Raw genomic sequence first — 26,292 nt, forward strand, 5'->3', positions numbered from 1 at the left:
CATTTCTTGTTCTTTTTCAAAACGGAAGCTCCATGAAAAAAACACAAATCAAACGAACCCTTTCGAAGTCACAGTGGAAGCACAAAATGCGTTTTTAAAAAAAATAAATATAACTGCCGTGCGAGGTTCCACCGAACGAGAGGGAGGAGTGCTCTGAAGCAGCGAGGTGGCGAGCGACGGCCGTTTGGATCGAGCAGCGACTTTGTGTGACTTTGAGAATGAACGGAAAACAAAATTTAGCGCAAGCAATTGTGCTTTTTGATCAACTTGAGGAAGAGGATGGTCCAAATTCGTCATCATCGTCTTCTTCGGAAGAGTCCCCGAGTGAAGATAGTGACGGATTTGAACACGTGGGTGACACCATCGACGAGCAGAGGTAAGCCAACTCACTTTTTTTTTTTTTAATGCTGAAAAAGTTTCTTTTGAAAGTTTCTTTTGATATTGCAAGACAAAGTTAATTTTGATGCAATATAAGTGTGTGTTCGTGTATATAATAATAAAATGTGCATATCAGATCAAAGTCGTACGTGCACTGTGTGTATGCCAGGCAGGAATTTATAATTTGTGGTGTTCTTCTTTCTATATGAAGATTAGGGATGTAGCACATATTCAGCTATGGTATTCTTTCTATTGTCATACATATAGATTTCCATTATTATTTATTGCTGTATATATTTTTATTTTATACTTTATTATTTTCATACTGACTTTTTCTTCATGTACATTTATAGTGACAATGAAAGTAAAGTGAAATGAAAATGGAAGGGTGGAAAGAGGACCGACACCCCATGGAAGTGTGGGCTGTCTGATGTAGCCCTGTGTCTAATTCCAGGACGAAACTGCTTTTCGGAGTGGCATGCCTGAAAAAATTTTAACTTGTTTATTGTAAATATTTTTGAAAATACTTTTTTTCCCCCAGTTATATATATATTTTTTCCCCCACAATCAGTCTTCTCAATTTGTGTATATAAATGTGTGTTCAAGAAGCTTGATTGTGTGTACATAGTTTTCATCAAGTGATGGGCCGCAATACCTAAACTCATAAAGAGATGGCCTCTAAACACTTTTTGTGTTAGATGGTATATATTTTTTCACTGTTCGGTCTGCTGTATATAACCTGTTTTGACTAGAGCATGTATAAAGGCAAAAAACGCCTATGGCTATACCTGTTGTTTATGTTGAATTGTCAAATATAAGACTATTTATTCTAATTTTTTTTGGTTGAATGTTCATCCTAACATGTTGAATAAATATTACAAAGTTTCGAAACGGTTAGTTACGCATGTTTGGTTGTCAATTGGACATCAATATTAAAAATTTTGACAAAACGATTTAGGAATTTTTGGTCTTTTTGGGCCCAAAATGATGATTTATAATTGGTCAGTGAAGGAAACAACAGTTTGGACATGAAGTTCAAGGTGTCACAAAAAAAGGGACCAAACCAGGCCATCGTAAACAATTCTTTCTTTGAAATATAAAGGCAACTTCAAAGGCATGCAAAATCAGACAAAATAGGCCCAGACCTTAAAGGGTTAAAGAAAGCTCACCGAGAACAAGTTGACAATTTATTCGTCGATAGTGATCAAAAAGCAAGGCAAAAACAAACGACGGAGACGCAATGCTGGATCCAGGGTCAGCAAAACAACGGATACATTGAAATGTCCCCGAGAAGCGACAGTTGTTAGCTAAATGTTCAGTCTTTTGAAGCTGCGGTGGAGTGGGCCGGACGGAAGGCGTGCCAGGGTGTTGTCTTGGGATAATCCTTCTGTGGAAAGGTTTGGGCGGTCAAGTTCGTGTGTCATCTTTCGTGGCTGGGACGTGGTTGCCACGGCAACTGAGGCATGTCTTTACGTCTAAGGCGGCGCGCTATCAACTTGTTGCCTTGGTAGGGCGAGGGTGTTCTGACCCTACTGAAGAGATGCTGACGTCCTTTCCTTCGCTTATCAGGCGAGGGCTGATAAACCGGTCAACTTTACTGGTCAACTTTACTGTGTCAAATGGCATGGAGTAGTCTCCTTAAATGCTTTACTATAATGAATGTGTTAGACTAATGTAAAGTTATACTGTGTCTGCGAGAAAGATAATTATCCCCTTCAATAGAAACTACTACAGGAGCACTCTGAGAGAGCAGACTTCCGCCTTAGTAGTCAAATTTAAAGCCATATTTTGACCTTATGACACCTAACTGTCGTACCTTTTCCCTCATGTCCTCAAATATCGTCACTCATTCACTTCTCATCATATAACCTACACTGCAAATTGTGTAGAGTTTAATAGAGTTTAATCCATTATTATCGCAAAATAATGTTCTGACCTCTGTGACCTTTGACCTCATGACCCCAACATTTTAATCACCTCTTCTGTTTCATTTCACACGGATTTCCTGCAAATTTGATAATAACTTATTCTTTATTGAGTTATCCTGAAAATGAATATACAGACAAACAGACAGATGTAAGGAACCAAATACATAACAAAAATACACACCTAATTACCCTGTAATACTTGAGATATTATCTTTAAAAATAAATCATATTCTTAAACTCAATGACATTGACAACGATAGATTCATTTATACCGGGAGGACAATCTGTGAATGATTCAATGCCATTTATGGCGTTCATTCGCCCCTCTCAGTCAAAATGGAGCGGACATCGAGCAGTGTTAATGGCAGCCAATGAATCAAACAAGTGCCCTATAAAAATTGACAATGATATAACAACAAAGATCACAAATACAAAAGGGGATTGTATTTGTATTTCTAGGAATCAATGGAATTCCAGGAGCTCCGGGATTGCCAGGAGAGGCTGGAAGACCTGGGCAGGATGGTATTTCTGGACGTCCTGGTCCACAAGGACAAAAAGTTTGTATTTCCTTGGTCCTCTCTCAACTAAATTACATTTATAAGAATCGCATTCCATAAAAACAGAACTTGGTTCTAACCAGTTAATGCAGTATTTTGGAATTGTTTGCATGTGTGTGTGTGGGTGGGTGTAAACATCAGCATCAACTCACCATCTCATTTTCTTATGGAACAGGGTGAACCAGGAATGGGCCTCCCTGGCCAAAAAGGTTCACAGGGTCCTCCTGGAAATATCGGCTTTCCTGGGGAGAAAGGTAACACAGGATTGCCTGGTGTTCCTGGGCGAGAAGGCCCGGCAGGACCACCGGGACTTCAGGGTCTAAAAGGTATAATTGGGCAGTTGCAACAGTAAATGTATTCAGGTGAACATTGTTGTTTTTGGCAGCCCTTTTAGTTGTCGTCTTGGTCTTAGTCTTTTGGACAATAACACTTCTTAGTCTTAGTCATATTTTAGTCATCACAAAATGTGTCCGTCTTTGTCCAGTTTTTCTTGATGAAAACTCAAGACTAATTTTGTTTAGTTATTTATAGTCAACGATTACTAAATGTTTTCGTTTAAAATTTTTTTAAAAATGACTCCAAAAATAAATAGATTTATAATGGTTTCCAACTATTTCGAATGAACATAGACAGATAAGCACATATTGTAGCATCTACAAGAACATTGCCAAATTGGTGATAATACTCAGCAGGAAAACAGTACATCATTTTCAATGAATTATACCCAGCTGGACGCAACGAACTTATGTAGGAAAAGTTGTTCGAGAGTCTAAGAGGATGCTTGCCGTTAGCATTAGCCTAACACGACCGCTATGCTAATGCTACGAGTTACATTTACTGTGTGATGATCACTCTGCACAGACCTTTAAAGCCTAAAGCAACATTGTATATTTTCTCTGGCCAAGATAAGAAAACAAATCTTACGGGGTGCAGTACGTCACATGAGTGACACAACCAGACACTGCTACGATGCTAACTGACACATAAAAATTCACACAATGTGAACATGTAACGGAAGCTATGGTGCATTTTCGTTCCGTTCTCGTCTCTTCAGACGAAAACTGGCATTAGTCTCGTTGCGTTTTAGTCTCCCGAGACACGTTTTTAGCTCATCATCGTCATGAAAAAATTGTTCGTTGATTAAATTTTTTCATTATCGTCATCGTTGACGAAAATAAAACTGCAGGTGAAAAACCTCAATATAATTTTGTCATTTGGTTTTAGGTAACATTGGACTCCCTGGACCTGCTGGAGCGGCAGGGTTACCAGGTCCTCCTGGAAAGGGCTTACCAGGAGCTCCAGGACCACGTGGACAAACTGGAGAGCCTGGTCCATTTGGTAAGTACAAAGTCATGAAGGCCAATTTTAGACAGTCAGTTGAAATGGCTTTGTGGTAACTAGATAACTATTTATTTTTGTTTGTTTTACCAAGCTTCTGCATTTCTTTGTAGGTAGAGTAGGCGAAAAAGGGGATAGGGGATATCCAGGTCCTCCCGGCATTGACATGCCAGGACCACCAGGAGAAAAAGGAATCAGTGGGTTCCCTGGCGCCCCCGGTGTAACAGGACTGCCAGGACTACCAGGCTTGCCAGGACGGGATGGACTGATAGGAAACCAGGGTGAGGAAAAGAATAGCACAGATTGTTTTACGTTTTCTGCACATCTATATATATACAGTATATATATATTTTACACATTTTTGAAAATTAAAAACATATTTAAAAAAAAAACAAAAACAAAAGGGGAAAAGTAAAAATGATCGTTTTTATTTACTTAGAAAAATTAATTTAAAAAAGATCAAGTAAAATATGATTTTGACTTTTTTACACTTTTAAAACTTCCAATTTATAAAATATATACGGTGGGTTAAGTATTTAGTCAACCACTAATTGTGCAAGTTCTCCCACTTGAAAATATTAGAGAGGCCTGTAATTGTCAACATAGGTAAACCTCAACCATGAGACAGAATGTGGGAAAAAAAACCCAGAAAATCACATTGTTTAGTTTTTAAAGAATTTATTTGCAAATCATGGTGGAAAATCAGTATTTGGTCAATACCAAAAGTTCATCTCAATACTTTGTTATGTACCCTTTGTTGGCAATAACGGAGGCCAGACGTTTTCCGTAACTCTTCACAAGCTTTTCACACACTGTTGCTGGTATTTTGGCCCATTCCTCCATGCAGATCTCCTCTAGAGCAGTGATGTTTTGGGGCTGTCGTTGGGCAACACGGACTTTCAACTCCCTTCACAGATTGTCTATGGGGTTGAGATCTGGAGATTGGCTAGGCCACTCCAGGACCTTGAAATGCTTCTTACGAAGCCATTACTTTGTTGCCCTTGCTGTGTGTTTGGGGTCATTGTCATGCTGACGTCTCACCTTCAATGCCCTTGCTGATGGAAGGAGATTTTCGCTCAAAATCTCTCGATACATGGCCCCATTCATTCTTTCCTTTACACAGATCAGTCGTCCTGGTCCCTTTGCAGAAAAACAGCCCCAAAGCATGATGTTTCCACCCCCATGCTTCACAGTGTGTATGGTGTTCTTCGGATGCAATTCATTATTCTTTCTCCTTCAAACACGAGAACCTGTGTTTCTACCAAAAAGTTCTATTTTGGTTTCATCTGACCATGACACATTCTCCCAGTCCTCTTCTGGATCATCCAAATGCTCTCTGGCGAACTGCAGACCGGCCTGGACATGTACTGGCTTCAGCAGGGGGACACATCTGTCAGTGTAGGATTTGAGTCCCTGGCGGCGCATTGTGTTATTGATACTAGCCTTTGTTACTGTGGTCCCAGCTCTCTGTAGGTCATTAACTAGGTCCCCCGTGTGGTTCTGGGATTTTTGCTCACCGTTCTTGTAATCATTTTGACGCTACGGAGTGAGATCTTGCATGGAGCCCCAGATCGAGGGAGATTATCAGTGGTCTTGTATGTCTTCCATTTTCTAATAATTGCTCCCACAGTTGATTTCTTTACACCAAGCGAAGAGTGAAGAGTTACAGAAAATGTTTGGCCTCCGTTATTGCCAACAAAGGGTACATAACAAAGTATTGAGATGAACTTTTGGTATTGACCAAATACTGATTTTCCACGATGATTTGCAAATAAATTCTTTAAAAATCAAACAATGTGATTTTCTTTTTTTTTCTCTTCACATTCTGTTTTTCATGGTTGAGGTTTACACATGTTGACAATTACAGGCCTCTCTAATCTTTTCAAGTTGGAGAACTTGCACAATTGGTGGTTGACTAAATACTTATTTGCCCCACTGTATTTAACATAAAAGGCCTGAAGCATGAGCATTTATAGATAGTCTTCCCAGTTACATTGAATTGGACATCTATATTGTCAACAGTGTTGTTAATCTTACTGAAAAAAAGTAATTAATTATAGTTACAAATTACTTCTCCCAAAAAGTAATTGCGTTACTAACTAAGAATAATTAGTTACTTGGCAAAGTAATTGGTGATAATTACAATTTTTCCTCAAAAAAAAAAAAAAAAAAAAAAAAAAAAAAAAAAAAACATTGGCCATACTATGTGAAGTTTTTTGTGGAGGTTTTTGGTACAATTGGCCCGAGCCCAATTCTTTACCCTAATTTACCCTTTACCCTGAATCAACTGTTAAAAGTTGTTAAAATTGCTCCCATTATTGCATTAGTTCCCTTCTCTCTACTTTCGACATATGAAAGTTTTAAAACTGTTTCATCATTTAAAGATAGATTCAAATCAAGATTTTGCCGATTTAGAAGTCTTTTAGATAAAAAGTTACTTAGGTTCGCGAGGAAGGTTCTCTACATCAGAGCCGTCCTAAAAAGCCTACTGCTTTAAGATGGCGGCTGTCATTTTGCATCTAGTTATATCTATATACAGTACATGTGATATCTACCATGTCTACCATATCTACCATAAGATGCGGGCGTAGTTTGTCGGTTATCGGCTACAACATGAATTATTGGAGCTACCTAGCATCGCGTTTGCTCGGCGTCACAACTTTCTTGCCTCCTCCCCGCTCCTGCTCTGCTCTTTCGTCTCGGTGAGTCCGTCTCCCTCAGACTTTTCGACCAATATAGTAACGCATAGTAACGCATGCCTTTCCGTCCTCAGTAACGGTAACGGCGTTGCCAAGATGAGAAAAGTAATTAATTAGATTACCCACTACTGAAAAAAATAACGCCGTTAGTAACGCCGTTATATTGTAACGCCGTTATTAACAACACTGATTGTCAATGGCAGGCAAGGTGAAAGGCTATGAAAAAACAACTTTTAAGTAATATATTAATTCATAATTTTATGTATTCTTAAAAAATATATTTAAAAAACTCGTCACTTTCCCAATAAATGGTGAAATGAATCCGGGAGAACACTTTTAATTTCACTCTGTCTTTGTTGGCCAGGTGCAAAGGGTGAAATGGGGGTCATTGGGACGCCAGGATTACCAGGATTTCCCGGACCACCTGGTTCACCTGGGAGTCACGGCTTGAGAGGTGATTATTCAACTAATAAGATGATACAGAATGTCAGTCCCTAACTGAGTTGCCGGTCACTCTATGATGTGCTCGATAGAAATAACCCCTGTTTTTGCATACCTCCTGCCAGACCTGCAACAAGTGATGAGTTATGTTGCCATCTGCAATGTTCAAACGATGCCACAGTACATTATCAGCCATCAAAGCAGACATTGGCATTCCCTGGAGATTAGAACATTCAATTTCTTTCCAACCCGCACTGTATGTTGAGGAACATAAACAAATCAAAGGTCTTAGCTGGGCTGCGTAGTAATATTCTTGTAGGTTTGGAAGTCCCATTCCACCCTTGTTTTTGCTCAGTTGCAGTGTTTTGAATTTAATTCTAGCCCGTTTTCCCTGCCAGATATATCTCAAAATTAATCTCTCCCATTCCAAAAATTGTTTCGATGGTATCTTAACAGGTAGACATTGGAAGAGGTAAAGCAGTCGTGGAAGTATGTTCATCTTAATTGATTCAATCTTAGAACTCAGACTAAGGGAGGGTATAACATTCCATCTTTGCAGATCTGCTTTTAATTTTAAATTTAAAGGATTATAGTTAAATTCGAATAACTTTGTCAAATCTTTAGGTATCTGAACCCCAAGATACTTAATTGAACCCGCCTCCCAGTTCCATTCGTACGTTGTCCTGATCTGTGGTGGAGGATCATAGTTGAATGTCAGGGCTTGTGTTTTATGTATGTTAATTTTATATCCCGATAGCCTGCCATATTCCTCTAACATATTCATTAATTTGGGTAATGTCTGTGTTGGTTGTGCTATGGTCAGCAATAGGTCATCTGCAAATAATGCCAATTTTTGTTCCCCTGGTCTCATGATTATACCCTTTATGTCTAGCCTTTGTCTGATCAATTGGCCCAAGGGTTCTATGAATATGGCGAAAAGGAGTGGTGACAGGCAGCAGCCCTGTCTTGTTCCCCTTTCCAGTTTAAAAGGCTCACTCAGTTCCCCATTAAGTTTAATTCTTGCTAGTGGGTTTTTATACAATGCTGCCAAAATTTCTATCACTGATGGGTGGAAGCCAAATTTTCCGAGTACTTCATAGAGGAATGTCCATCTCACCGAATCAAATGCCTTTTCAGCGTCTAGGCTTAACATCAACATCTCCTCTTTTTCTCCCATTACTTGTTTTATCACGTGTATTATCTTCCTAATGTTATCCTGTGTTTGTCTTTGTCTTATGAAGCCCGTTTGATCCATGTGTATCAGATCTGGTAGTACTGATTTTAATCTGTTAGAGATTATGGAGGTGAATAATTTATAATCGACATTTAGGAGGCTAATCGGTCGGTAATTACCACATTCGAGGCTATCTTTTCCCTCTTTTGGTATTATTGTGATTATTGCATCTTTCCAGGAGGGTGGGGCTATTTTCCTTTCTAGAACCCAATTATATGTTTTCAGTAATGGTGGAAGTAATTGTTCCTGCATTGTTTTATACCACTCTGAACTGAAACCATCAGCCCCTGGTGATTTAGCTGTCTTTAGTTTCCCGATCGCTAGTCTTAATTAGGGCCCGAGCACTAAGCGTGCGAAGGCCCTATTGTTTTGCAAAGGATTATTATTAGGGCCCGAGCACTAGACGTGCGAAGGCCCTATTGTAATGCAAAGGATTATTATTATTATTATTATTATTATTATTAGGGCCCGAGCACTAGGCGTGCGAAGGCCCTATTGTAATGCAAAGGATTATTATTATTATTATTATTAGGGCCCGAGCACTAGACGTGCGAAGGCCCTATTGTTTTGCAAAGGATTATTATTATTATTAGGGCCCGAGCACTAGACGTGCGAAGGCCCTATTGTTTTGCAAAGGATTATTTTTTTTTTTATTTTTATTTTTTTTTTTTTTTTTCAGGGCAAATGAAAACGGCCAATTTGGAGGCCTGAACATGCACGAAAAGTCACCAAAATTTGCACATACGTCCGGAAAATTGTAAATTTCGATAATTTTGCAACGTTGCAAAAAAATATAACAAAATGGCTCAGTGGCGCCCCCTTGAAATTTTAAAATTGGCCTATAACATTAGGGTATGTCAGCGTAGAGCAATGAAATTTGGGGGGTCTATACCTTGTCCAAAACCGCTCCAAAAAAGCATTTACACGCATATTCCAAACCCAACAGGAAATCGGTTATTTTGGATCAAATATGAAATTTTTATCGATTCACAGGGTGCACATTTGAGACCTTTTCGCCGAGGGAGTTAGTTGGATCATCTTCAAAATTGGTGAGACTGTTCAGGAGACATATGAAATCTTAAGTTTTGAAAATGGTGCGTTTTCATTCACGGGTCTGACCTGGGCGTGGTGCCAAAGTCGACCATTTTTTCGGCAAAATGACAAATTCAGTAAATGACTAATAGTTCCTTGACACAACGTTCAATCTTTTTCATATTTGGCATGTATGTGTGGTATCCCACCCTTAACACGAGTGCATTGAAATATTACCCATTAGGTCTAGCGCCCCCTAGTGAGAACAGGAAATGCCTTTTTTTACGCGACAGGTTCCTCCTCCAAGGGAAAAAAATCTGTTGACCTCAAACCTGCATCAGGGGAGCCTTAAGACCTGTGTTCAGGTGCCTGATGAAAAATATTGAGGTTTCGTTGAGGCGGAGGGGTCCAAACAGGAAAGTGAAAATGAACGTCAACAATTTGTCACGCAAAAAACTTTGAACAGTCATAACTCGGCAGATATACAACATATCTGCGCCAAACTTCCCGTGTTTGTTGAGAGTCATACCCTGAAGGTTCTTGTAGGGGTCATTTGCATCAACTCTACAGTGCCAACTAGTGGCGACAGAAAGAAGTTTTAAAAAAGGCCTTTCCTATTGGGTTTTTTCAACATAGAGCAAGGAAATTTGGGGAGTAGATACCTTATGCAAAACTGCTCCAAAAAGTCTCTTGCACCCGTATTCCAAATCCAACAGGAAATCGGGTATTTTGGATCGAATGTGAAATTTTCATGGGTTCACAGTAGGAGTTTACATTTGGAGGCTTGAATATGCACAAAAACTCGTAAAAATTTGCACATACATGCGGCTTTGGATAACGTTCGATAATCTTGCAATGTTACGAAAAAATGTAACAAAATGCCTCAGTGGCGCCCCCTTGAATTTTTCAAAAAGGCGTTTCCTATTAGGTTTTTTTAACATAGAGTGATGAAATTTGGGGAGTCGATACCTTGTGCAAAACTGCTCCAAAAAGTCTCTTGCACCCGTATTCCAAATCCAACAGGAAATCGGGTATTTTAGATCGAATGTGAAATTTTTATCGGTTCACAGTAGGAGTTTACATTTGGAGGCTTGAACATGCACGAAAACTCACAAAAATTTGGACATACATGCGGCTTTGCATAACGTTCAATAATCTTGCAACGTTACGAAAACATGTAACAAAATGGCTCAGTGGCGCCCCCTTGAAATTTTCAAAAAGGCCTCTCTATTTAGGTTTTTTCAACGTAGAAGGATGAAATTCGGAGAGTCGATACCTTGTACAAAACTGCTCCAAAAAGTCTCTTGCATGCGTATTCCAAACCCAACAGGAAATCAGGTATTTTGGATTGAATATGAAAATTGTATCGATTTACAGTGTGCACATTTTACACCTTGGCACCTAGGGAATTAGTTTGATCATTCTCAAAATTGGCGAGACTGTTCATGAGGCACATGAAATCTTAAGTTATCAAAATGGTGTGTTTTCATTCACGGGCCTGACATGGGCGGGGTGCCAAAGTCGGCCATTTTTTCGCCAAAACACCGAATTCGGAAAATGACTGATAACTCCCTCATACAACCTTCAATCTATTTTAAATCTGGCATGTGTGTGAGGTATACCAGCCTGAGCAGGACTGGATTGAAAATTTACCGTTTGTGCCTGGCGCCTCCTAGTGGGAACAGGAAATGCCCTTTTTTACTGGACACACTCCTCCTCTAAAGGGAAAAAATCAATCTACCTCAAACCTGCATAAGGGAAGCCTTAAGACCTGTCTTCAGGTGCCTGATGAAGAATATTGAAGTTTCGTTGAAGCGGAGGGGTCCAAACAGCAAAGTGAAAATGACTGTCATCAATTTTTCTCTCCAAAAACTTTGAACAGTCATAACTCGGCAGATATACAACATATCTGCGCCAAACTTCCCGTGCTTGTTGAGAGTCATACCCTGAAGGGCCTTGTAGGGGTCATTTGCATCAACGCTACAGCGCCAACTAGTGGCAATAGAAAGTCACTCGTTTTTCCAATACATGTCCAGTTCTTTTCAGGTTGGTCATTGTAATTTCAAGACCTATTAAAATACTTATTTACGGCACATGTCCACGTGTCTCTATCTGTTGCCGTGACGACCCTTTGTTCGCCATTTAAAGGAAATATTTTTTTTCAGAGACTCAGGCAGCTTATAGAGCCACAATATTTGGCACACTTGGTCGAATTGGCCCAGTTAGAAGATTAATTTGGTTTTGAATAAGGGCTTGGCTGCACAGCTCAGTAGTTGCTCCTTTTTTGTAGTACTCTCTCCAATAGGGTTTTTTATCTCTTGGGTGTGGTAATGTAAATAGGCGACTTTCGTGCATGTTAGGTTCTAATGAGATGATTAGAGAGGAGGATCTGCCACCACCCTGACCTGCACACAGTCCGAGTTGCGTGACGTCCGAGTTGCGCTAGATTGCGAGGGCCCGTTCAGTCCTGCTTGCAGGCCTAGTTATTATTATTATTATTAGGGCCCGAGCACTAGACGTGCGAAGGCCCTATTGTAATGCAAAGGATTATTATTATTATTATTATTATTATTATTCTTCTTTCTTCATGGCAAATGAAAATGGCCAATTTGGAGGCCTGAACATGCACGAAAAGTCACCAATATTTGCACATACGTGCAGATTCGCGTAAATTTCGATAATCTTGCGTCGTTTTGAAAAAATGTCAAAAAATGGCTCAGTGGCGCCCCCTTGACCCTTAAAATTTTCAAAAAGGCCTCTCCTCTCAGGTTTTCAACGTAGAGCAATGAAATTTGGGGAGTAGATACCTTATGCCTAACTGTTCAAAAAAGCCTCTTGCACCCATATTCCAAATCCAACAGCAAATCGGGTATTTTGGATCGAATGTGAAATTTTTTCGGTTCACAGTTGGAGTTTACGTTTGGAGGCTTGAACATGCACAAAAACTCACCAAAATTTGCACATACATTCAACTTTGCGTAAATTTTGATAATCTACAAAAAAATTTAACAAAATGGCTCAGTGGCGCCCCCTTGAAATTTTCAAAAAGGCCTCTCCTATTAGGTTTTTTCAACGTAGAACAATGAAATTTAGTGAGTCGATACATTGTACAAAACTGCTCCAAAAAGTCTCTTGCACCCATATTCCAAACCCAACAGGAAGCTGGAAATTTTGGGTCAAATGCGAAATTTTATCGATTTACATTTGAGACCTTGTCGCTGAAGGATAAAGTTGGATCGTCTTCAAAATTGGTCAGACTATTCAGGAGACCTATGAGATCTTAAGTTTTCAAAATGGTGTGTTTTCATTCAAGGGTCTGGCCTGGGCGTGGTCCCAAAGTCGGCCATTTTTAGGCAAAATACCAAATTCAGAAAATGATTAAAAACTCCGTGATCCAACGTTCAATCTTTTTCATTTTTAGCATGTTTATGAGATATCCCAGCCTGAACACGACTGCATTGAAATATTACCCATTAGGCCTGGCGCCCCTAGTGGAAACAGGAAATGGCCTTCTTTACGAGACAGGCTCCTCCTCCAAGGGAAAAAAATCTATTGACCTCAAACCTGTTTCAGGGAAGCCTCAAGACATGTGTTCAGGTGCCTGATGAAAAATATTGAGGTTTCGTTGAAGCGGAGAGGTCCAAACTGGAAGTGAAAATGACCGTCAATAATTTGTCTCGCCAAAAACTTTGAACAGTCATAACTCGGCAGATATGCAACATATCTGCGCCAAACTTTCCGTGTTTGTTGAGAGTCATACCATGAAGGTTCTTGTAGGGGTCATTTGCATCAACTCTACAGTGCCAACTAGTGGCGACAGAAAGAAGTTTTAAAAAAGGCCTTTCCTGTTGGGTTTTTTCAACGTAGAGCAATGAAATTTGGGGAGTAGATACCTTATGCCTAACTGCTCAAAAAAGCCTCTTGCACCCATATTCCAAATCCAACAGAAAATCGGGTATTTTGGATCAAATGTGAAATTTCTGTCCATTTCTAGTACAGTTTACATTTGGAGGCCTGGACATGCACGAAAACTCACCAAATTTTGCACATACATGCGGCTTTGTGTGGATTTCGATAATCTTGCAACGTTACAAAAAAATGTAACAAAATGGCTCAGTGGCGCCCCCTTGAATTTTTCAAAAAGGCGTTTCCTATTAGGTTTTTTTAACGTAGAGCAATGAAATTTGGGGAGTCGATACCTTGTGCAAAACTGCTCCAAAAAGTCTCTTGCACCCATATTCCAAACCCAACAGGAAATCGGGTATTTTGGATCGAATGTGAAATTTTTATCAATTAACAGGGTGCACATTTGAGACCTTGTCACAGAGGGAATCAATTGGATCATCTTCAAAATTGGTTAGACAATTCAGGAGACCTATGAAATCTAAACTTTTCAAAATGGTGTGTTTTCATTCATGGGTCTGACCTGGGCGTGGTGCCAAAGTCGGCCATTTTTTCGGCAAAATGACAAATTCAGTAAAGGACTAATAGCTCCTTGAAACAACGTTCAATCTTTTTCATATCTGGCATGTATGTGCGGGATCCCACCCTGAACACGAGTGCATTGAAATATTACTCATTAGGCCTAGCGCCCCCTAGTGGGAACAGGAAATGCCTTTTTTACGAAACAGGCTCCTCCTCCAAGGAAAAAAAAATCTATTCACCTCAAACCTGCATCAGGGGAGCCTGAAGACATGTGTTCAGGTGCCTGATGAAAAATACTGAGGTTTGGTTGAAGCAGAAGGGTCCAACAGGAGAAGTAAAAATGACTGAAGCCATTTCGTCTCACCACAAGTTTTGAACAGTCATAACTTCTACAACATATCTGCGCCAAACATATCGTGCTTGTTGAGTCATAGTCTGAAGGGTCCTGTAGGGGTCATTTGCATCAACCCTACAGCGCCAACTAGTGGCAATAGAAAGTCACTCATTTTTTTAAATATATGTCCAGTTCTTTTCAGGTTGGTCATTGTAGTTTCAAGACCTTTTAAAATACTTATTTTACGGCCCATGTCCACATGTCTCTGTCTGTTGCTGTGATGACCCTTTATTCGCTCCTTTTTTGTAGTCCTCTGTCCAATAGGGGTTTTTATCTCTTAGGTGTGTGAATGTAAAGAGGCAACTTTCGCGCATGTTAGGTTCTAATGAGATGATTAGAGAGGACGATCTGCCACCACCCTGACCTGCACACTGTCCGAGTTGCATGACGTCCGAGTTGCGCAAGATTGCGAGGGCCCGTTCAGTCCTGCTTGCAGGCCTAGTTATTATTATTATTATTCTTCTTTCTTCATGGCAAATGAAAATGGCCAATTTGGAGGCCTGAACATGCACGAAAAGTCACCAAAATTTGCACATACGTGCAGATTCGCGTAAATTTCGATAATCTTGCGTCGTTTTGAAAAAATGTCAAAAAATGGCTCAGTGGCGCCCCCTTGACCCTTAAAATTTTCAAAAAGGCCTCTCCTCTCAGGTTTTCAACGTAGAGCAATGAAATTTGGGGAGTAGATACCTTATGCCTAACTGCTCAAAAAAGCCTCTTGCACCCATATTCCAAATCCAACAGGAAATCGGTTATTTTGGATCGAATCTGAAATTTTTTCGGTTCACAGTTGGAGTTCACATTTGGAGGCTTGAACATGCACGAAAACTCACCAAAATGTGCACATATGTTCAACTTTGCGTAAATTTTGATAATCTTTGAAAAAAATTAACAAAAAGGCTCAGTGGCGCCCCCTTGAAATTTTCAAAAAGGCCTGTCCTATTAGGTTTTTTCAACGTAGAATGATGAAATTTGGTGAGTCGATACATTGTGTAAAACTGCTCCAAAAAGTCTCTTGCACCTATATTCCAAATCCAACAGGAAGTCGGAAATTTTGGATCAAATGCGAAATTTTATCGATTTACATTTGAGACCTTGTCGCTGAAGAAAATAGTTGGATCGTCTTCAAAATTGGTCAGACTATTCAGGAGACATATGAGATCTTAAGTTTTCAAAATGGTGAGTTTTCATCCAAGGGTCTGACCTGGGCGTGGTCCCAAAGTCGGCCATTTTTGGGCAAAATACCAAATTCAGAAAATGATTAAAAACTCCGTGATACAACGTTCAATCTTTTTCATTTCTAGCATGTATATGAGATATCCCAGCCTGAACACGACTGCATTGAAATATTACTCATTAGGCCTGGCGCCCCCTAGTGGGAACAGGAAATGGCCTTCTTTACGAGACAGGCTCCTCCTCCAAGGGAAAAAAATCTATTGACTTCAAACCTGTTTCAGGGGAGCCTCAAGACATGTGTTCAGGTGCCTGATGAAAAATATTGAGGTTTCGTTGAAGCGGAGAGGTCCAAACTGGAAGTGAAAATGACCGTCAACAATTTGTCTCGCCAAAAACTTTGAACAGTCATAACTCGGCAGATATGCAACATATCTGCGCCAAACTTTCCGTGTTTGTTGAGAGTCATACCCTGAAGGTTCTTGTAGGGGTCATTTGCATCAACTCTACAGTGCCAACTAGTGGCGACAGAAAGAAGTTTTAAAAAAGGCCTTTCCTATTGGGTTTTTTCAACATAGAGCGAGGAAATTTGGGGAGTAGATACCTTATGCAAAACTGCTCCAAAAAGTCTCTTGCACCCGTATTCCAAATCCAACAGGAAATCGGGTATTTTGGATCAAATGTGAAATTTTTATCGGTTCACAGTAGGAGTTTACATTTGGAGGCTTGAACATGCACGAAAACTCACAAAAATTTCGACATACATGCGGCTTTGCATAACGTTCAATAATCTTGCAACGTTACGAAAACATGTAAAAAAATGGCTCACTGGCGCCCCCTTGAAATTTTCAAAAAGGCCTCTCCATTTAGGTTTTTCTAACATAGAGTGATGAAATTTGGAGAGTCAAAACTTTGTGCAAAACTGCTCCAAAAAGTCTCTTGCACACACATTCCAAATCCTACAGGAAATCGGGTATTTTGGATTGAATGTGAACTTTTTATCGATTTACAGTGTGCACATTTTACACCTTGGCACCTAGGGAATTAGTTTGATCATTCTCAAAATTAGTGAGACTGTTCATGAGGCATATGAAATCTTAAGTTATAAAAATGGTGTGTTTTCATTCATGGGCCTGACCTGGGCGGGGCGCCAAACTCTTCCATTTTTTCGCCAAAAACCGAATTCGGAAAATGACTGATAACTCCCTCATACAACGTTCAATCTATTTTAAATCTGGCATGTGTGTGAGGTATACCAGCCTGAGCAGGACTGGATTGAAAATTTACCATTTGTGCCTGGCGCCTCCTAGTGGGAACAGGAAATGCCCTTTTTTACGGGACACACTCCTCCTCTAAAGGGAAAAAAATCAATCTACCTCAAACCTGCATAAGGGAAACCTTAAGACCTGTCTTCAGGTGCCTGATGAAAAATATTGAAGTTTCGTTGAAGCGGAGGGGTCCAAACAGGAAAGTGAAAATGACTGTCAACAATTTTTCTCTCCAAAAACTTTGAACAGTCATAACTCGGCAGATATACAAGATATCTGCGCCAAACTTCCCGTGCTTGTTGAGAGTCATACCCTGAAGGGCCTTGTAGGGGTCATTTGCATCAACCCTACAGCGCCAACTAGTGGCGATAGAAAGTCACTCGTTTTTCCAAAACATGTCCAGTTCTTTTCATGTTGGTCATTGTAGTTTCAAGACCTATTAAAATACTTTTTTACGGCCCATGTCCACGTGTCTCTGTCTGTTGCCGTGACGACCCTTTGTTCGCCATTTAAAGGAAATATTTTTTTTCAGAGACTCAGGGAGCTTATAGAGCCACAATAGTTGGCACACTTGGTCGAATTGGCCGAGTTAGAAGATTAATTTTGGTTTTGAATAAGGGCTTGGCTGCACAGCTCAGTAGTGGCTCCTTTTTTGTAGTACTCTCTCCAATAGGGGTTTTTATCTCTTGGGTGTGGGAATGTAAATAGGCGACTTTCGAGCATGTTAGGTTCTAATGAGATGATTAAAGAGGAGGATCTGCCACCACCCTGACCTGCACACAGTCCGAGTTGCGTGACGTCCGAGTTGCGCTAGATTGCGAGGGCCCGTTCAGTCCTGCTTGCAGGCCTAGTTATTATTATTATTATTATTATTCTTTTTTCAGGGCAAATGAAAATGGCCAATTTGGAGGCCTGAACATGCACGAAAAGTCACCAAAATTTGCACATACGTGCCGCTTCGCGTAAATTTCGATAATCTTGTGTCGTTTTGAAAAAATGTCAAAAAATGGCTCAGTGGCGCCCCCTTTACCCTTAAAATTTTCAAAAAGGCCTCTCCTCTCAGGTTTTCAACGTAGAGCAATGAAATTTGGGGAGTAGATACCTTATGCCTAACTGTTCAAAAAAGCCTCTTGCACCCATATTCCAAATCCAACAGGAAATCGGATATTTTGGATCAAATGTGAAATTTTTATCGGTTCACAGTTGGGGTTTACATTTGGAGGCCTGAACATGCACGAAAACTCACCAAAATTTGCACATACATGCAACTTTGCGTAAATTTTGATAATCTACAAAAAAATTTAACAAAATCGCTCAGTGGCGCCCCCTTGAAATTTTCAAAAAGGCCTTTCCTATTAGGTTTTTTCAACGTAGAACGATGAAATTTGGCGAGTCGATACATTGTGCAAAACTGCTCCAAAAAGTCTCTTGCACCCATATTCCAAATCCAACAGGAAGTCGGAAATTTTGGATCAAATGTGAAATTTTATCGATTTACATTTGAGACCTTGTCGCTGAAGAAAATAGTTGGATCGTCTTCAAAATTGGTCAGAGTATTCAGGAGACATATGAGATCTTAAGTTTTCAAAATGGTGTGTTTTCACTCAAGGGTCGGGCCTGGGCATGGTCCCAAAGTCGGCCATTTTTGGGCAAAATACCAAATTCAGAAAATGATTAAAAACTCCGTGATACAACGTTCAATCTTTTTCATTTCTAGCATGTATATGAGATATCCCAGCCTGAACACGACTGCATTGAAATATTACCCATTAGGCCTGGCGCCCCCTAGTGGGAACAGGAAATGGCCTTCTTTACGAGACAGGCTCCTCCTCCAAGGGAAAAAAATCTATTGACCTCAAACCTGTTTCAGGGGAGCCTCAAGACATGTGTTCAGGTCCCTGATAAAAAATATTGAGGTTTCGTTGAAGCGGAGAGGTCCAAACTGGAAGTGAAAATGACCGTCAACAATTTGTCTCGCCAAAAATTTTGAACAGTCATAACTCGGCAGATATGCAACATATCTGCGCCAAACTTTCCGTGTTTGTTGAGAGTCATACCCTGAAGGTTCTTGTAGGGGTCATTTGCATCAACTCTACAGTGCCAACTAGTGGCGAAAGAAAGAAGTTTTAAAAAAGGCCTTTCCTATTGGGTTTTTTCAACATAGAGCAAGGAAATTTGGGGAGTAGATACCTTATGCAAAACTGCTCCAAAAAGTCTCTTGCACCCATATTCCAAATCCAACAGGAAATTGGGTATTTTGGATCGAATGTGAAATTTTCATGGGTTCACAGTAAGAGTTTACATTTGGAGGCTTGAATATGCATAAAAACTCACCAAAATTTGCACATACATGCGGCTTTGGATAACGTTCGATAATCTTGCAACGTTACGAAAAAATTTAACAAAATGGCTCAGTGGCGCCCCCTTGAAATTTTCAAAAAGGCCTCTCCATTTAGGTTTTTCTAACATAGAGTGATGAAATTTGGAGAGTCAAAACTTTGTGCAAAACTGCTCCAAAAAGTCTCTTGCACACACATTCCAAATCCTACAGGAAATCGGGTATTTTGGATTGAATGTGAAATTTTTATCGATTTACAGTGTGCACATTTTACACCTTGGCACCTAGGGAATTAGTTTGATCATTCTCAAAATTGGCGAGCCTGTTCATGAGGCATATGAAATCTTAAGTTATAAAAATGGTGTGTTTTCATTCACGGGCCTGACCTGGGCGGGGTGCCAAAGTCGGCCATTTTTTCGCCAAAACACCGAATTCGGAAAATGACTGATAACTCCCTCATACAACGTTCAATCTATTTTAAATCTGGCATGTGTGTGAGGTATACTAGCCTGAGCAGGACTGGATTGAAAATTTACCATTTGTGCCTGGCGCCTCCTAGTGGGAACAGGAAATGCCCTTTTTTACGGGACACACTCCTCCTCTAAAGGGAAAAAATCAATCTACCTCAAACCTGCAAAAGGGAAGCCTTAAGACCTGTGTTCAGGTGCCTGATGAAAAATATTGAAGTTTCGTTGAAGCGGAGGGGTCCAAACAGGAAAGTGAAAATGACTGTCAACAATTTTTCTCTCCAAAAACTTTGAACAGTCATAACTCGGCAGATATACAACATATCTGCGCCAAACTTCCCGTGCTTGTTGAGAGTCATACCCTGAAGGGCCTTGTAGGGGTCATTTGCATCAACCCTACAGCGCCAACTAGTGGCAATAGAAAGTCACTCGTTTTTCCAATACATGTCCAGTTCTTTTCAGGTTGGTCATTGTAGTTTCAAGACCTATTAAAATACTTATTTACGGCCCATGTCCACGTGTCTCTGTCTGTTGCCGTGACGACCCTTTGTTCGCCATTTAAAGGAAATATTTTTTTTCAGAGACTCAGGCAGCTTATAGAGCCACAATAGTTGGCACACTTGGTCGAATTGGCCCAGTTAGAAGATTAATTTTAGTTTTGAATAAGGGCTTGGCTGCACAGCTCAGTAGTGGCTCCTTTTTTGTAGTACTCTCTCCAATAGGGGTTTTTATCTCTTGGGTGTGGGAATGTAAATAGGCGACTTTCGAGCATGTTAGGTTCTAATGAGATGATTAGAGAGGAGGATCTGCCACCGCCCTGACCTGCACACAGTCCGAGTTGCGTGACGTCCGAGTTGCGCTAGATCGCGAGGGCCCGTTCAGTCCTGCTTGCAGGCCTAGTTATTATTATTCTTTCTTCATGGCAAATGAAAATGGCCAATTTGGAGGCCTGAACATGCACGAAAAGTCACCAAAATTTGCACATACGTGCAGATTCGCGTAAATTTCGATAATCTTGCGTCGTTTTGAAAAAATGTCAAAAAATGGCTCAGTGGCGCCCCCTTGACCCTTAAAATTTTCAAAAAGGCCTCTCCTCTCAGGTTTTCAACGTAGAGCAATGAAATTTGGGGAGTAGATACCTTATGCCTAACTGCTCAAAAAAGCCTCTTGCACCCATATTCCAAATCCAACAGGAAATCGGTTATTTTGGATCGAATCTGAAATTTTTTCGGTTCACAGTTGGAGTTCACATTTGGAGGCCTGAACATGCACGAAAACTCACCAAAATTTGCACATACATGCAACTTTGCGTAAATTTTGATAATCTACAAAAAAATTTAACAAAATCGCTCAGTGGCGCCCCCTTGAAATTTTCAAAAAGGCCTTTCCTATTAGGTTTTTTCAACGTAGAATGATGAAATTTGGTGAGTCGATACATTGCGTAAAACTGCTCCAAAAAGTCTCTTGCACCTATATTCCAAATCCAACAGGAAGTCGGAAATTTTGGATCAAATGTGAAATTTTATCGATTTACATTTGAGACCTTGTCGCTGAAGAAAATAGTTGGATCGTCTTCAAAATTGGTCAGACTATACAGGAGACATATGAGATCTTAAGTTTTCAAAATGGTGAATTTTCATCCAAGGGTCTGGCCTGGGCGTAGTCCCAAAGTTGGCCATTTTTGGGCAAAACACCAAATTCAGAAAATGATTAAAAACTCCGTGATACAACGTTCAATCTTTTTCATTTCTAGCAAGTATATGAGATATCCCAGCCTGAACACGACTGCATTGAAATTTTACCCATTAGGCTTGGCGCCCCCTAGTGGGAACAGGAAATGGCCTTCTTTACGAAACAGGCTCCTCCTCCAAGGGAAAAAAATCTATTGACCTCAAACCTGTTTCAGGGGAGCCTCAAGACATGTGTTCAGGAGCCTAATGAAAAATATTGAGGTTTTGTAGAAGCGGAGAGGTCCAAACTGGAAGTGAAAATGACCGTCAACAATTTGTCTCGCCAAAAACTTTGAACAGTCATAACTCGGCAGATATACAACATATCTGCGCCAAACTTCCCGTGTTTGTTGAGAGTCATACCCTGAAGGTTCGTGTAGGGGTCATTTGCATCAACTCTACAGTGCCAACTAGTGGCGACAGAAAGAAGTTTTAAAAAAGGCCTTTCCTATTGGGTTTTTCCAACATAGAGTGAGGAAATTTGGGGAGTTGATACCTTGTGCAAAACTGCTCCAAAAAGTCTCTTGCACCCATTTTCCAAATCCAACAGGAAATCGGGTATTTTGGATCAAATGTGAAATTTTTATCGGTTAACAGTAGGAGTTTACATTTGGAGGCTTGAACATGCACGAAAACTCACAAAAATTTCGACATACATGCGGCTTTGCATAACGTTCAATAATCTTGCAACGTTACGAAAAAATGTAACAAAATGGCTCAGTGGCGCCCCCTTGAAATTTTCAAAAAGGCCTCTCCATTTAGGTTTTTTCAACGTAGATGGATGAAATTCGGAGAGTCAATACCTTGTACAAAACTGCTCCAAAAAGTCTCTTGCATGCGTATTCCAAACCCAACAGGAAATCGGGTATTTTGGATTGAATGTGAATTTTTTATCGATTTACAGTGTGCACATTTTACACCTTGGCACCTAGGGAATTAGTTTGATCATTCTCAAAATTGGCGAGACTGTTCATGAGGCATATGAAATCTTAAGTTATCAAAATGGTGTGTTTTCATTCACGGGCCTGACCTGGGCGGGGTGCCAAAGTCGGCCATTTTTTCGCCAAAACACTGAATTCGGAAAATGACTGATAACTCCCTCATACAACGTTCAATCTATTTTAAATCTGCCATGTGTGTGAGGTATACCAGCCTGAGCACGACTGGATTGTAAATTTACCATTTGTGCCTGGCGCCTCCTAGTGGGAACAGGAAATGCCCTTTTTTACGGTGACACACTCCTCCTCCAAGGGAAAAAATTAATCGACCTCAAACCTGCATAAGGGAAGCCTTAAGACCTGTCTTCAGGTGCCTGATGAAAAATATTGAAGTTTCGTTGAAGCGGAGGGGTCCAAACAGGAAAGTGAAAATGACTGTCAATAATTTTTCTCTCCAAAAATTTTGAACAGTCATAACTCGGCAGATATACAACATATCTGCGGCAAACTTCCCGTGCTTGTTGAGAGTCATACCCTGAAGGGCCTTGTAGGGGTCATTTGCATCAAACCTACAGCGCCAACTAGTGGCAATAGAAAGTCACTCGTTTTTCCAATACATGTTCAGTTCTTTTTGGTCATTGTAGTTTCAAGACCTATTAAAATACTTATTTACGGCCCATGTCCACGTGTCTCTGTCTGTTGCCGTGACGACCCTTTGTTCGCCATTTAAAGGAAATATTTTTTTTCAGAGACTCAGGCAGCTTATAGAGCCACAGTATTTGGCACACTTGGTCGAATTGGCCGAGTTAGAAGATTAATTTTGGGTTTTGAATAAGGGCTTGGCTGCACAGCTCAGTAGTGGCTCCTTTTTTGTAGTACTCTCTCCAATAGGGGTTTTTATCTCTTGGGTGTGGGAATGTAAATAGGCGACTTTCGAGCATGTTAGGTTCTAATGAGATAATTAGAGAGGAGGATCTGCCACCAGCCTGACCTGCACACAGTCCGAGTTGCGTGACGTCCGAGTTGCGCTAAATTGCGAGGGCCCGTTCAGTCCTGCTTGCAGGCCTAGTTATTATTATTAGGGCCCGAGCACTAGACGTGCGAAGGCCCTATTGTAATGCAAAGGATTATTATTATTATTCTTCTTTTTTCATGGCAAATGAAAATGGCCAATTTGGAGGCCTGAACATGCACGAAAAGTCACCAAAATTTGCACATACGTGCAGATTCGCGTAAATTTTGATAATCTTGCGTCGTTTTGAAAAAATGTCAAAAAATGGCTCAGTGGCGCCCCCTTGACCCTTAAAATTTTCAAAAAGGCCTCTCCTCTCAGGTTTTCAACGTAGAGCAATGAAATTTGGGGAGTAGATACCTTATGCCTAACTGTTCAAAAAAGCCTCTTGCACCCATATTCCAAATCCAACAGGAAATCGGGTATTTTGGATTGAATGTGAAATTTTTTCGGTTCACAGTTGGAGTTTACGTTTGGAGGCTTGAACATGCATGAAAACTCACCAAAATTTGCACATACATTCAACTTTGCGTAAATTTTGATAATCTATAAAAAAAATTAACAAAATGGCTCAGTGGCGCCCCCTTGAAATTTTCAAAAAGGCCTTTCCTATTAGGTTTTTTCAACGTAGAACAATGAAATTTAGTGAGTCGATACATTGTACAAAACTGCTCCAAAAAGTCTCTTGCACCCATATTCCAAACCCAACAGGAAGCCGGAAATTTTGGGTCAAATGCGAAATTTTATCGATTTACATTTGAGACCTTGTCGCTGAAGGATAAAGTTGGATCGTCTTCAAAATTGGTCAGACTATTCAGGAGACCTATGAGATCTTAAGTTTTCAAAATGGTGTGTTTTCATTCCAGGGTCTGGCCTGGGCGTGGTCCCAAAGTCGGCCATTTTTAGGCAAAATACCAAATTCAGAAAATGATTAAAAACTCCGTGATCCAACGTTCAATCTTTTTCATTTCTAGCATGTTTATGAGATATCCCAGCCTGAACACGACTGCATTGAAATATTACCCATTAGGCCTGGCGCCCCTAGTGGGAACAGGAAATGGCCTTCTTTACGAGACAGGCTCCTCCTCCAAGGGAAAAAAATCTATTGACCTCAAACCTGTTTCAGGGGAGCCTCAAGACATGTGTTCAGGTCCCTGATGAAAAATATTGAGTTTTCGTTGAAGCGGAGAGGTCCAAACTGGAAGTGAAAATGACCGTCAACAATTTGTCTCGCCAAAAACTTTGAACAGTCATAACTCGGCAGATATGCAACATATCTGCGCCAAACTTTCCGTGTTTGTTGAGAGTCATACCCTAAAGGTTCTTGTAGGGGTCATTTGCATCAACTCTACAGTGCCAACTAGTGGCGACCGAAAGAATTTTTAAAAAAGGCCTTTCCTATTGGGTTTTTTCAACATAGAGCAAGGAAATTTGGGGAGTAGATACCTTATGCAAAACTGCTCCAAAAAGTCTCTTGCACCCATATTCCAAATCCAACAGGAAATCGGGTATTTTTGATCGAATGTGAAATTTTCATGGGTTCACAGTAAGAGTTTACATTTGGAGGCTTGAATATGCATAAAAACTCACCAAAATTTGCACATACATGCGGCTTTGCATAACGTTCGATAATCTTGCAACGTTACGAAAACATGTAACAAAATGGCTCAGTGGCGCCCCCTTGAAATTTTCAAAAAGGCCTCTCCATTTAGGTTTTTTCAACGTAGAGGGATGAAATTCGGAGAGTCGATACCTTGTACAAAACTGCTCCAAAAAGTCTCTTGCATGCGTATTCCAAACCCAACAGGAAATCGGGTATTTTGGATTGAATGTGAAATTTTTATCGATTTACAGTGTGCACATTTTACACCTTGGCACCTAGGGAATTAGTTTGATCATTCTCAAAATTGGCGAGACTGTTCATGAGGCATATGAAATCTTAAGTTATCAAAATGGTGTGTTTTCATTCACGGGCCTGAGCTGGGCGGGGTGCCAAAGTCGGCCATTTTTTCGCCAAAGCACCAAATTCGGAAAATGACTGATAACTCCCTCATACAACGTTCAATCTATTTTAAATCTGGCATGTGTGTGAGATATACCAGCCTGAGCAGGACTGGATTGAAAATTTACCATTTGTGCCTGGCGCCTCCTAGTGGGAACAGGAAAAGCCCTTTTTTTACGGGACACACACCTCCTCTAAAGGGAAAAAAACAATCTACCTCAAACCTGCATAAGGGAAGCCTTAAGACCTGTCTTCAGGTGCCTGATGAAAAATATTGAGGTTTCGTTGAAGCGGAGGGGTCCAAACAGGAAAGTAAAAATGACCGTCAACAATTTGTCTCGCTAAAAACTTTGAACAGTCATAACTCGGCAGATATACAACATATGTGCGACAAACTTCCCGTGCTTGTTGAGAGTCATACCCTGAAGTGCCTTGTAGGGGTCATTTGCATCAACCCTACAGCGCCAACTAGTGGCAATAGAAAGTCACTCATTTTTCCAATACATGTCCAGTTCTTTTCAGTTTGGTCATTGTAGTTTCAAGACCTATTAAAATACTTATTTACGGCCCATGTCCACGTGTCTGTCTGTTGCCGTGACGACCCTTTGTTCGCCATTTAAAGGAAATATTTTTTTTCCAGAGAGTCAGGCAGCTTATAGAGCCACAATATTTGGCACACTTGGTCAAATTGGCCCAGTTAGAAGATTAATTTTGGTTTTGAATAAGGGCTTGGCTGCACAGCTCAGTAGTGGCTCCTTTTTTGTAATACTCTCTCCAATAGGGGTTTTTATCTCTTGGGTGTGGTAATGTAAGAGGCGACTTTCGAGCATGTTAGGTTCTAATGAGATGATTAGAGAGGAGGATCTGCCACCACCCTGACCTGCACACAGTCCGAGTTGCGCTAGATTGCGAGGGCCCGTTCAGTCCTGCTTGCAGGC

General features: G+C 40.4%; 1 protein-coding gene across 1 annotated transcript in view; it reads left to right on the forward strand.

The window, feature by feature from the left end:
- col4a1 (collagen, type IV, alpha 1) overlaps positions 1-26,292 on the forward strand; it is a 119,410-nt gene that overhangs the window by 62,273 nt on the left and 30,845 nt on the right. Inside the window, exons 29-33 of the mRNA XM_057852162.1 lie at positions 2,766-2,863; positions 3,039-3,189; positions 4,088-4,201; positions 4,315-4,482; positions 7,265-7,354. Coding sequence (XP_057708145.1) covers positions 2,766-2,863; positions 3,039-3,189; positions 4,088-4,201; positions 4,315-4,482; positions 7,265-7,354 — 621 coding nt within the window. The remainder of the gene's footprint in view (positions 1-2,765; positions 2,864-3,038; positions 3,190-4,087; positions 4,202-4,314; positions 4,483-7,264; positions 7,355-26,292) is intronic.

Source organism: Corythoichthys intestinalis, chromosome 12 (genome assembly GCF_030265065.1).
Source record: "Corythoichthys intestinalis isolate RoL2023-P3 chromosome 12, ASM3026506v1, whole genome shotgun sequence".
Classification (NCBI taxonomy): Eukaryota; Metazoa; Chordata; class Actinopteri; order Syngnathiformes; family Syngnathidae; genus Corythoichthys; species Corythoichthys intestinalis.